This window comes from Manis pentadactyla, chromosome X (assembly GCF_030020395.1).
Source record: "Manis pentadactyla isolate mManPen7 chromosome X, mManPen7.hap1, whole genome shotgun sequence".
NCBI lineage: Eukaryota > Metazoa > Chordata > Mammalia > Pholidota > Manidae > Manis > Manis pentadactyla.
Window position 1 is genome coordinate 12,224,390 of NC_080038.1, and position 12,358 is coordinate 12,236,747.

At 38.8% G+C, this 12,358-nt stretch overlaps 1 protein-coding gene across 13 annotated transcripts in view; it reads left to right on the plus strand.

The window, feature by feature from the left end:
- REPS2 (RALBP1 associated Eps domain containing 2) overlaps nucleotides 1-12,358 on the plus strand; it is a 274,803-nt gene that overhangs the window by 256,568 nt on the left and 5,877 nt on the right. The window contains exon 19 of one of the 13 annotated variants that reach the window (XM_057496022.1): nucleotides 6,354-6,410. The exons of the other annotated variants lie outside the window; for them this stretch is intronic. Within the exon in view, the coding sequence (XP_057352005.1) occupies nucleotides 6,354-6,371 (18 nt within the window). The 3' untranslated portion in view covers nucleotides 6,372-6,410. The remainder of the gene's footprint in view (nucleotides 1-6,353; nucleotides 6,411-12,358) is intronic. 13 annotated transcript variants of the gene reach the window in all.

A 12,358-nucleotide genomic window follows, 5' to 3' on the forward strand; every position in this document is an offset into this window, starting at 1 on the left:
CTGGTAATTGGTTTGTTTAGATTTTGTGTTTCTTCCTTGGTCAGTTTTGGAAGGTTGTAATAATTTTCTAGGAAGTTGTCCATTTCTTCTAGGTTTTCCAGCTTCTTAGCATATAGGTTTTCATAGTAGTCTCTTATAATTCTTTGTATTTCTGTGGGGTCTGTTGTGATGTTTGCTTTCTCATTTCTGATTCTGTTGATGTGTGTTGATTCTCTTTTTCTCTTAATACGTCTGGCTAGAGGCTTATGTATTTTGTTTATTTTCTCAAAGAACCAGCTCTTGGTTTCATCGATTTTTCCTATTGTTTTATTCTTCTCAATTTTGTTTATTTCTTCTCTAATCTTTATTATGTCCCTCCTTCTGCTGACTTTAGGCCTCATTTGTTCTTCTTTTTCCAATTTTGATAATTGTGACATTAGACTATGCATTTGGGTTTGTCTTTCCTTCTTTAAATATGCCTGGATTGCTATATACTTTTGTCTTAAGACTGCTTTGGCTGCGTCCCACAGAAGTTGGGGCTTTGTGTTGTTGTTGTCATTTATTTCCATATATTGCTGGATCTCCATTTTAATTTGGTCGTTGATCCATTGATTATTTAGGAGCATGTTGTTAAGCCTCCGTTTGTTTGTGAGCCTTTTTGCTTTCTTGGTACAATTTATTTCTAGTTTTATGCCTTTGTGGTCTGAAAAGTTGGTTGGTAGGATTTCAGTCTTTTGGAATTTACTGAGGCTCTTTTTGTGGCCTAGTATGTGGTCTATTCTGGAGAATGTTCCATGTGCACTTGAGAAGAACATGTATCCTGTTGCTTTTGGGTGTAGAGTTCTATAGATGTCTATTAGGTCCATCTGTTCTGGTGTGTTGTTCAGTGCCTCTGTGTCCTTACTTATTTTCTGTCTGGTGGATCTGTCTTTTGGAGTGAATGGTGTGTTGAAGTCTCCTAAAATGAATGCATTGCAGTCTATTTCCTCCTTTAGTTCTGTTAGTATTTATTTCACATATGCTGGTGCTCCTGTGTTGGGTGCATATATATTTATAATGGTTATATCCTTTTGTTGGACTGAGCCCTTTATCATTATGTAATGTCCTTCTTTATCTCTTGTTACTTTCTTTGTTTTGAAGTCTATTTTGTCTGATACTAGTACTGCAACACCTGCTTTTTTCTCCCTATTGTTTGCATGAAATATCTTTTTCCATCCCTTGACTTTTAGTCTGTGCATGTCTTTAGGTTTGAGGTGAGTCTCTTGTAAGCAGCATATAGATGGGTCTTGTTTTTTTATCCATTCTATTACTCTGTGTCTTTTGACTGGTGCATTCAGTCCATTTACATTTAGGGTCATTATCGATAGGTATGTACTTATTGCCATTACAGGCTTTAGATTCGTGGTTACCAAAGGTTCCAGGTTAGTTTCCTTACTATCTAAGAGTCTAACTTAACTCACTTAGTATGCTGTTACAAACACAATCTAAAGGTTCTTTTCTATTTCTCCTCCTTTTTCTTCCTCCTCCATTCTTTACATATTATGTATCAAATTCTGTACTTTTTGTCTACCCCTTGATTGACTTTGGGGATAGTCAATTTAATTTTGCATTTGCCTCGCAATCACCTGCTTCACCCTCCCTACCTTGATTTTCCTACCTCTGGTGACAGCTATCCAACCCTAGGAACACTTCCATCTATAGCAGTCCCTCCAAAATAGACTGCAGAGATGGTTTGTGGGAGGTAAACTCTCTCAGCTTTTGCTTATCTGGAAATTGTTTAATCCCTCCTTCAAATTTAAATGATAATCTTGCCGGATAAAGTAATCTTGGTTCCAGGCCCTTCTGCTTCATGGCATTAAATACATCATGCCACTCCCTTCTGGCCTGTAAGGTTTCTGCTGAGAAGTCTGTTGTTAGTCTGATGGGCTTTCCTTTGTATGTGATTTTATTTCTGCCTCTGGCTGCTTTTAACAGTCTGTCCTTATCCTTGATCTTTCCCATTTTAATTAGTATGTGTCTTGCTGTTGTCTTCCTTGGGTCCCTTATGTTGGGGGATCTGTGGATCTTCATGGCCTGACAGACTATGTCCTTCCCCAGATTGGGGAAGTTTTCAGCAACTACCTCCTCAAGGACACTTTCTATCCCTTTCTCTCTCTTCTTCTTCTTCTTGTATCCCTATAATGCAAATACTGTTCCACTTGGATTGGTCACACAGTTCTCTCAATATTCTTTCATTTTTAGAGATCCTTCTTTCTCCCTGTGCCTCAGCTTCTTTGTATTCCTCTTCTCTAGTTTCTATTTCATTTATTGTCTCCTCCACCATATCCAAGCTGCTTTTAATACCCTCCATCGTGTTTTTTAATGATTGGATCTCTGACCTGAATTCATTCCTGAGTTCTTGGATGTCTTTCCTTACCTCTATTAGGATGTTGATGATTTTTATTTTGAACTCCCTTTCAGGAAGAGTCACGAGGTCCATATCATTTAAATCTTTCTCGGGAGTTGTATTAACAATTTTACTCTGGACAAGGTTCCTTTGGCGTTTCATGTTTGTATATGGCGCCCTCTAGTGTCCAGAAGCTCTCTTCTGGAGCTGCTGAGCCCCTGAAGCAATGTCGGGGGTCGCAGGGGAGCGGTACTGGTGCCTGGGGGGAGGAAAGAGCTGTTCCCAGCCTCCTGGCTGCTGTGTCTGTCTCCACTGCCTGAGCCAGTGGGCCGGTCACACAGGTAGAAGTTTTTGTCCCAGAGCAGCCAGATATGGATCCCTGCTTTCCACAAGCAGCCGGAATCCCAGTCTCCCCAGGAACTCTGCCTGTATTAACTTTCCAACCTGGTAGTCATGCGAGTCTCATGAAAGCACCATGAAATGTAGGTTTGTGCTCCCAGAGCAGATCTCCGGAGCTAGGTATTCAGCAGTCCCAGGCCTTCCACTCCCTCCCTGCTCCGTTTCTCTTCCTCCTGCCAGTGAGCTGGGGTCGGGGAGGGGCTCGGGTCCCGCGGAGCCACAGCTCTGGTACGTTACCCCGTTCGCTGAGGTCTGCTCTTTTCTCCAGGTGTGTGCAGTCTGACGCCTCCTCTTTCCTGTTGCTCTCTCAGGATTAGTTGCGCCAATTAAATTTTCTAATTGTATCCAGTTTTAGGAGGAAGCCTCTGTCTCTCCTCTCACGCCGCCATCTTTAATCCTCTCCCCTGTGCTCTATTTTTAAGCATCCCAACTGAAATGTTATTTGTCTGACTATGTGTGGGTAGAATTGCAGTATTTAAAGAGTCTCTTGCCTGGCTTTAGTGTATCTCCATACAGTAGGTGTTTCTTATAGACTTCACTTTTAATTTGGGTTTATTTTTTATGTTCATTTAATCACCACATATTTGTGACTTTTCTAGTTTTCTTCTTGTTACTGATTTCTAGTTTCATAACATTGTGGTTGGAAAAGATACTTGGTATGATTTTAGTCTTAAATTTGTTAAGACTTGTTGTGTGACCTATCATCTGGTATGGTATATCCTGGAGAGTATTCCATGTGCACTTGAGAAGAACATGGAATTCTTCTCTTGTTGGATGGAGTGTTTTTTATATCTGTTTTGTCCATTTGGTCTAAAGTATAGTTCAAGTCTGACATTTCCATACTGATTTTCTGTCTGGATAATATACCCAGTGTTGAAACTGGGGTATTGAAGTTCCCCTACTATTATTGTTGTCTTCAGATCTGTTAGTATTTTCTTCATAAATTTAAGTCCTCTGATGCCGGGTACCTATATATTTACAATTGTTACATTTTCTTGATGAATTATCCCCTTTAACATTACATAATGACCTTATCTCTTGTTACAGTTTTTGGCTTAAAGTCTGTTTAGTCCGTTTTGTCTGATATGTCAGTAAACTTTAAGTATAGCTTTATACTTTATACTGTAAATTTTATATACTTTAAGTATAGCTACTACCCCTGTTCTCTTTTGGTGTCTACTTGCATGGAATATCTTTTTCATGCCTTCACTTTGAGCCTGTGTGTGAACTTAAAGCAGAGTGAGTGTCTTGTAGGCAGTGTATAGTTTGGTCTTGTTTTTTAGCCAATCTATGTCTTTTGATTGGAGAATTTAATCATTTAAATTTAGCGTAATTATTGATAGTAAGGACTTACTGATGACATCTTGTTAATTATTTTCTGGCTGTTTTATAGTTACCTTGTTCCTTTCTTCCTCTCTTGCTGTCTTCTTTGTGAATTAATGATTTTTCTGCAGTGGTGTGCTTTGGTTGTCTTCTTTTTGTGTTTTGTGAATCTATTATAGGCTTTTATTTTGTGGAATACTGTGAGGCTATATATATATATATATATATATATATATATATATATATATATAACATCTTATAATAGTCTATTTTACACTAATAAAAGCTTAACTTCAATTGCGTGTAAAAGCGCTACCCTTTAGTTACCCCTTTTTGTTTTTGATGCCGCAGTTGACCTCTTTTTATATTGTGTATTAACACATAACTTTAGGTATACTTTTAAAACTCTTGTCCTTTGACCTTCATACTAGAGGTAAGTGGTTAATACCCCACCATTCTACAGTATTAAGAGTATTCTGAATTTGACTATGAATTTGACTACATACTTATCTTTACCAGGATGTTGTATATTTTCTTATGTTTTATTTACTACTTGACATCCTTTCATTTCAGCTTAAAGAACTCTGCAGTTCTTTTAAGGCAGGTTGAATGGTGATGAGCTCCCTCAGCTTTCGTTAGGGAAAGTCTTTCTCTCTCTTATATTCCTCAAGTGTAGCTTTACCAAATAGAGTTTTCTTGGTTGGCAGTTTTTTTTCTTTCAGAAGTTTGAATATATCATCCCACTCTTCTGGTGTGTAAAATGCCGCTGAAGAATTTGCTGGTAACCTTATGAGGGTTCCCTTGTAAAGGTTACAAGCTTCTTTTCTCTTGCTGCTTTTAAGATTGTCTTTGATTTTTAATAGTTTTATATAATGAGTCTTGAAGAATATCTCTTTAAATTGAGTTTGGTGATCAGTGAGCTTCATGAACTTGGATACCCATATCTCCCCAGATTTGGGAAATTCTCAGCAATTATTGATTCAGATAAACTTTTTTCCTCCTCCTCTCTTCAACTTCTCAGATTCCACTAATCCAGAAATTATTTCTTTTGATGGTATCTTGTAGATCACATAGGCTTTCTTTACTCTTTCTAAATATTTTTTCTTTGTTTCCCTCTGACTGGATTATTTCTACATTCTTGTCTTCTGTCTCAGATTGTTTCTTCTGCTTGATCCATTTTGATGTTGATGCTCTCTATTGCATTTTTCTTTTCATTTATTGTATTCTTTAATTTCTGTTTGGTTCTTTTTTATGGTTTCTCTTTGTTAAACTTCTCATTTTGTTCATGTAGTGTAGTTTTCCTGATTTTGTTGACTTTGTTCTCTTGTGACTTGTTGAGTTTCCTTAAAACAGCTATTTTACATTCTTTATTGGTTAAATCAGATCTCCATGTCTTTGGGATTGATTGCTAGATTATTGTGATTCTTTGTTGGTGTCATGTTTCCTTGATGTTTTACATTGCTGTCTTCTTATCTGAAGTAGTAGTCATCTCCAGTCCTTATAACTGCCTTCAGGAGAGAAATACCTTCCACCAGATCTGCTTAAGGATTCTGAGGCTTTTTCACACGTGCTCTGGATATACCTGCTTGAGATTTCTTGCACCCTTTTATGGCAGAATTCTTAAGCTTGTATGCTTTCTCCTGGTCCTGCAAAATACCAGGCTGAATACAGACAGCCTCCCTTTTGTTTTCTCAAAAGTGGCACTAAAGCTCAAATTTGTGGTCTCTCCCTGGCCCACAGGGATTTGGGCCAGTGCAGGCTTTCTGCATGTGCTCGCAGTCATCTGCCAAAGGTTGCTGTTGCTGCTGTCTTTGGGAGTATGAATGGGGAGCTGGCCACAAGGTGGGAGTGTGTTTAAGAGTAAGGCTAGTGGAGTGTTGGGAGTGCCCTGTGGCCAGTTGGAAGATCCTCAGAGACTCATGGGTGGGCTTTTTGATGGAGTCCCACAACACGTTTAGTAGGACCTGTGTTCCTTTAATCCCCTTGAAGAGTCCTGTCTGCTGTTCTGCCAGCTTCTTCCTGTCCCCTACTAATGCAGTTCACAATTCAGTACCCTGGATGGGGCAGGAGAGAATTGAGCCTCTTCAGTAGTAGCATCCCACATAGCTGGAAAAGCCAAGAGCTTCTCACCCCGTGGAAGAAATCATGGGCCAAGAAGATCTCTCATGGCCCTAAGCTGGGCTGTCTTACTGGGTGGGTGATGTGAGTGAAGTCAGTTTCTCTTACACTCTCTAATGCATCCAAACCTACATTTTTTTTGCTCCAGCATTGTGATGGAACTTAGGTGCAGGAAACCTGGACTTCTGCAAAGGCTCCTTCATCTGTGAGTCATTGTCTGAAACATGGCTTTCTGGGGGTCCCTAGACTGTGGCTGCAAGGGACTAGAGCTGGTTCACGGGCCACTGCAGGGTCCAGAGCCAGGACTGAGGTCTGTGTGCCTGTTACCCAATGCATGGCTGTGTGAGATTCCTCCTCAGTCCCTTGGTGTGTGGTGCTGGATCCCACGGCTCCCACAAAGGCACTTTATCTGTGAATTGATGCCAAATTATTGTTAGCAGGGGGACATGGATGAGGGATGTCTTATTCAGCCATGATATTGATGTCATTCCTGGTAGTTCTATTTTTAATTTTTTAATGAACTTCCATAGTATCTACACCGATGTGTATAATCCATGTTCAGTTAAGTTTTGTTCTTATGTATGGCATCAGGTTAGGGTCAAAGTTCATTTTTTCCCCATATCAATATCTCATTAATCTAGCACCATTTGTTGAAAAGAGTTTACTTTCCTCTTTGGGATTACTTTGGTGCTCTTGTGAAAAATATAATGACCGTATAAGTGTAGATTTATTTCTGGGTTCTTATTTTCTTCCATTAATCTATTCAGCCTTAGGCCACTATTATACAACCTTGATTACAGTTGCTTTGTATTAGGTCTTTAAATCAGGTAGTATACATTTTTGAACCAGTTCTTCTCTTTCAAGATTCTTTTGGACATTCTGGGCCCATTGTTCATATAAATTTTAGAATTGGTGTGTCATTTGCTACAAAATAGCTTGCTAGGATTATGATTGGATTTGCATTGAATGTATAGATCAGTTTAAAGAGAATCAACATCCAAATGATCTTGAGTCTGCTGGTCTGTGAGCAGAGCATGTCTTCTCACTTATTTAGATCTTGTAAAATTCCTCTTAGTGGTTCTGAGTATGTAAGTATTAAATGTCTTTTGTTTAATTTATTCCCAGTTTTTAAGATTTGTGTCACTATTGCAAATTGAATTATTTCTAAAATTTCCTTTTTTTGACTGAGTTTATGAAGGTCACAGAACACAAGGTCAACAACATAACAAGCAATCTTATTGATATATATATACATGCAAGGAATAATTGGTAATGGAAATTTGAAAAACAATACCATTCCCATTCACAGTAGCTTACCCTTCTTCCAAATGAAATACTTAAGTATAAATTCATCAAAACACACAGGATCTGTATACTGAAAACTACAAATTGCTGCTAAAAGAAATCAAAGAAGACTTACATAAATGGAGAGACATATGCTGTTCCTGGATTAGAAGATTGAACACAGTAGTGATGTAATTTTCCTCCCAAGTGATCTATAGTTTCATTGTAATACCAGTTAAACTCCCAGCAAGATTTTTTTGTTGAACAAGCTAATCCTATAACTTATACGTAAGGACCAAGGAACTAAAATAGCTAAAACAAATATGAAAAAGAATGAAGTTGGAGGAATCACTTTAGTATCAACCTTCAGTAATCAAGACAGTAGGGTACTGGTAGAGGGATTGATGCATAGATGAGTGGAGCAGGATGGAGAGTACTGAAATAGACCACATGAATACAGCCATTCAGTCTTTGACAAAGGTGCAAAATCAATTCATGGAGAAAGGATAGTCTTTCCAACAAATTATTATCTAACAATTGGTCATCCATATATAAAAAAATGAAACTTGATCAAAACTTCACTCCTTGTACAAAGATTAACTTGAAATGAGTCATAGATGCAGATTAAAACATAAAGGCATAAAATTTTTAGAAAACATTAGGAAAAGATATTCATGTTGGGGTTAGAAATGATGGCAAAAGCAACAATCTATAACAGAAAAAAATAAGGTGGACTGCATCAAAATTAAAAACTTCTCTGCCAGAAACACTGTCAAGAGAATTAAGAGACAAACTACAGACAAGGGCGAAAATATTTCTAACACACGTATTTAAAGAACTTCTCTCCAGATTATGTGTAGAACTCTCAAAACTCAATAATAAGCATTCTCAAAACTCAAACAACTCTACTTAAAAATGGAAAAAGTCCTTGAATAGACACTTTACCAAAGAGTATGTAAGTATGGAAAATAAATGTGTGAGAATATATTCAGCATCATTAGCCATTAGGGAAATGCAAATTAAAACCGTGACCACATACCCACTATACACATATTAGAATTGCTGAAACAGAAAATACTGACACCACCAAGTGCTGACAACTGGAGTTCTCATGACTTGGTCATGGGAATGCAAAATGGTACCCCACTCTGAAAAATCATTTGGCAGTTTCTTGAGGAGTTATATGTATACTTACCATGTGACCCACAGTCCTACTCCTGGATATCTACCTTAGTGAAATGAAAACTTTTGTTCGCCCAGAAACCTGTATGTGGATGTTCATAGTTTCATGTGGTAAGTGCAAACTTGGAAACAGCCCAAATGTCTTCCACAGGATGAATGGATAAATGGTGGTACACTCACCAATGAAATAGTACTCAGCAGTAAAAAGGAATGATAGAACAACTTGAATGAAACTCAGAGACATGCAGAGTGAGACAAGCTAGTGTCAAAAGGTTATGTGCTGCATGATTCCTTTTATTTGACATGCTTGAAAAGGTAAAACTATAGTGCTGGAAAACAGCATGAAGTGGGGGTTTGTGTCTCAGTGAGTAGTACCAGGGAGCTTTTTTTTGTTGGAATTGCAATGTACCTTTTTTGTGGTGGTGGTTACACAAATCTATACATGTGTTATAATTTATAGAACTGTGCACTAAAATAAAAAATAGTCAATTTTACATAAAATTTTGTGCTATTTTATGAATCTTTGTGTGGTGACCTTGTTTTTGTTTTGTGCTTTGTTTGCTTCTGGGTTTTTCTCCCCTCTCCTCTGCTGTGGTGTAGGTCATTTTCATCCATTGTTCTGTGTACTTGGTAAAGCCTTTTAATTTGGAAAACCATATTCTTTAGTTCTGGGAATTTTCTTGATTTTTGTTCTTGATATTTTCCTCCCCTGTCCCCCTTTTCCTTGTTCTCCCTTGCTGATATTTTTCAGACATTGGACCTCTTAGCTTGGTTATGTAATTTTCTCATATTTTCTTTCTTTCCTCTTCCTTTGCCTCTGTTTTAGTCTGTTTCTAGAGACTTAATTTTAAATTCTAAATCCCCTATTATTTAATGACCAGGAGTTCATTTTTTATTCTCCAATTCTTTCTGATGGTATCCTATTCTTGTTTCATTGTTACAATAGCCTCTCTTAATGGAAGTATTTTTCTTTGTCCTGCATACTTGCTTTTAAATTTTGTACATATTTCTCATTAGATGCTTTCTTTCAATATCTGATGGTCCTTCTTTGCTTATATTTAGGAAGGGGATGAAAATGCTGATTGGAATTTCATAGCCTGTAGTGGGGCTTAGCAGCTTTGGGCTTCACTCATGCATCTGATTGGGCTATACAGTTGGGGAACCCCCAAAGGCAGTATCATTGGCTCTTTCCTTTTGGTCTGGTTGGAGTCCCCAGAGAAGAGACTCTTTTGGTCTCCTGCACGGAGAGAAAGACCTGGTTCAGTGCAGGAAGAGGGCTGTGGGTCTCTGCATCCAAGATAATCATTTACTCCCTCTATTTCCAGTCTAGTGTCTTGTCCTCAACTGTATCTGTGTATTGCTAATCTAGAAGCCCTTTGTTTTACCTTTTCACTGAATAAATCTTCAGTGTTCTGCCCTGTGGCAGGAAGGATCCTGGGGATCTAATTGCTTCTGAAGCACACTTTGAACTAACACTTGTTTTAGCCAGTCTTCCTCCCCTTTCATAGGAATCTGGAGCTGCCAATATGAATGAGTCAGGGAGTCTTCTGTGTAAAATCCGATTTGGCTCCTGTTTTAACACCGTGCTTAGCTTGTGATTCAGTTTACCTAATCTGTATGAGTGAAAAAGTTCTAGGTCTAGTGAACACAAGTCTGAAGAATCATCAAAACAGCTCTAGTCATGACCTCTCAATGAACTTCCAGATAAGGTCAGTTTAAGTAGAACCTCTTGAGTAAAGGGACATCTGGGTCACCTTAAGGAAGGTACCTCACTATGCAACCAAAAATTCATACTGTTAATCTTTCCTAGCCTTTCCCAAAGGAAAGGCCATTTATCAGGGTGACTGTTCTTTGGGGAAAAGGAAATAGTCTGATTTTGGGTGGGTTATTGGACACTGGCTCTGAACTGACAGTAATTCCAAGAGACTCAAGATGTCCCTGTGACCCACCAGTCAGAGTAGATGCTTATGGAGGTCAGGTGATCAGTGGCATTGTAGCTCAGGTCCATCTCACAGTGGGGCCAGTGGATCCTGAATCCACCCTGTGGTTACTTCCCCAGTTTCATAATGCATAATTGGAAGAGTCATTCTCAGTGACTGGTAGAATCCCCACATTTATTTTTCTTAGATTTGCTGAGTCATTTCCGTTCATTAGTTTGCCTTCTAGCATACAAGTTTTTATCGCTACCACCTTTTTATCCCTTTTGTTTTCCCTGTCCTTGTATGTCTATGACTTAAAACAATTTTTTGAAATTGTTTTAGTGGAGTTCTAGTAGGGAATGAATATGGTAGGTATGTTCAGTTCCATCTTTACCTCCAACCTCTATCTGTAGTCTTTTGCTAGATGACATTATACAGTCCCATGGCTTTGAAAGACTAACATGGTGATTCTAGATTGTTTCAAGCCCTACTTCTTTTTCCTTAGATTTCTAGACATGTATTTACAATTGCTTACTCAGCCTTTTCTCCTGATGTATCTAATACACATTTCAAATGCTTAATTCCCAATGCTCTCCTTGAAATGCCTATTTCTTCCAATCTTCTGGTTCTCAATTAATACCACTACTAGCCATCCATTGCTTAGTCCAAAACCCCCTTCCTTCTTTCCTACATCAACTTCCTCAGCAAGTCTTATCAGTTCTAGATTCAAGATATATCCAGAATTGATCCACTTCTTCCCATCTTTATAGCTGATCTAAGCCATTTTCATTTCTCACCTGTGTCCAGGCAGTAACTTCCCAACTGCTGCCTGCTCCCACTCTTGCCCTGCTACAATCCACTGTCTACACAATAGCTGCAGTGAAAATTTTGAATTAGGTCACGTGTCTTCCCTAATTCAAAGCGTTCAGTGCTCTCCCCCTGCACTTAGAGTGGCATCCACTCTCTTTACTGTGTCCACACTGTCCCCTGCCTAACTTTCTCACTTCAGTTCCTGGCAATATCTTCTTTGCTCCCTGTGCTCATCACACAGACCTTTTTGTTCCTAAATAAATTGTTCAAGCTCATTCCCCCTTCAGGGCTTTTGCAGTTGCCATTTTGTCTTCCCTGATTATCCTCCCCCACCATATCTTCACATGGCTCACCCCTCATTTCATTCAAGTCTGCTCAGATAGCATCTTGAGAAGCCTTCCCTGAGCACTCCTCTGTCTTTCTCCCAGATTCCCCATTACTCTCTATTACATCATCTTATTTATTTCCTGCTGAAAGTGTTTGCTCTTTAACGTTGTCTTTCTCTAGCCATTTGACTATAATCCCTATGAGGTCATTGGTCAGAGCTGTCTTGTTCTTTGCTGGTACCATCACACCTAGAACAGAATACGGCCAATAGTAGATAGATACTCAAAGGCTGTTGGCTGGCTGGATAGGATAGGAGGGTGGGTAAATAAATGCTTGTTGAGTTCTGTGCTATAAACATGTTGATTCTTCTGGAGCGTCTCAGAATCCAGCCTTTCTGCAGAATCCTTTCCCACCTTGACCGATTCCACTTTAGAATGCCTTCATGTATACCCTTCTCCTCCTGCCAGTAATTCTGCTTTAGGGATGAAATTCTGAATTTCAAAATAGCAGATTGCTGACCCTCTTTTCTGCCTTTAGCCATATTTTATCCAGGAGCTTGGGTAACACTTTGATGGAGGGGTGGCCAGCATACTTTCTCATCCCTCAGACTTGACTGAGTATAGATAGTGCT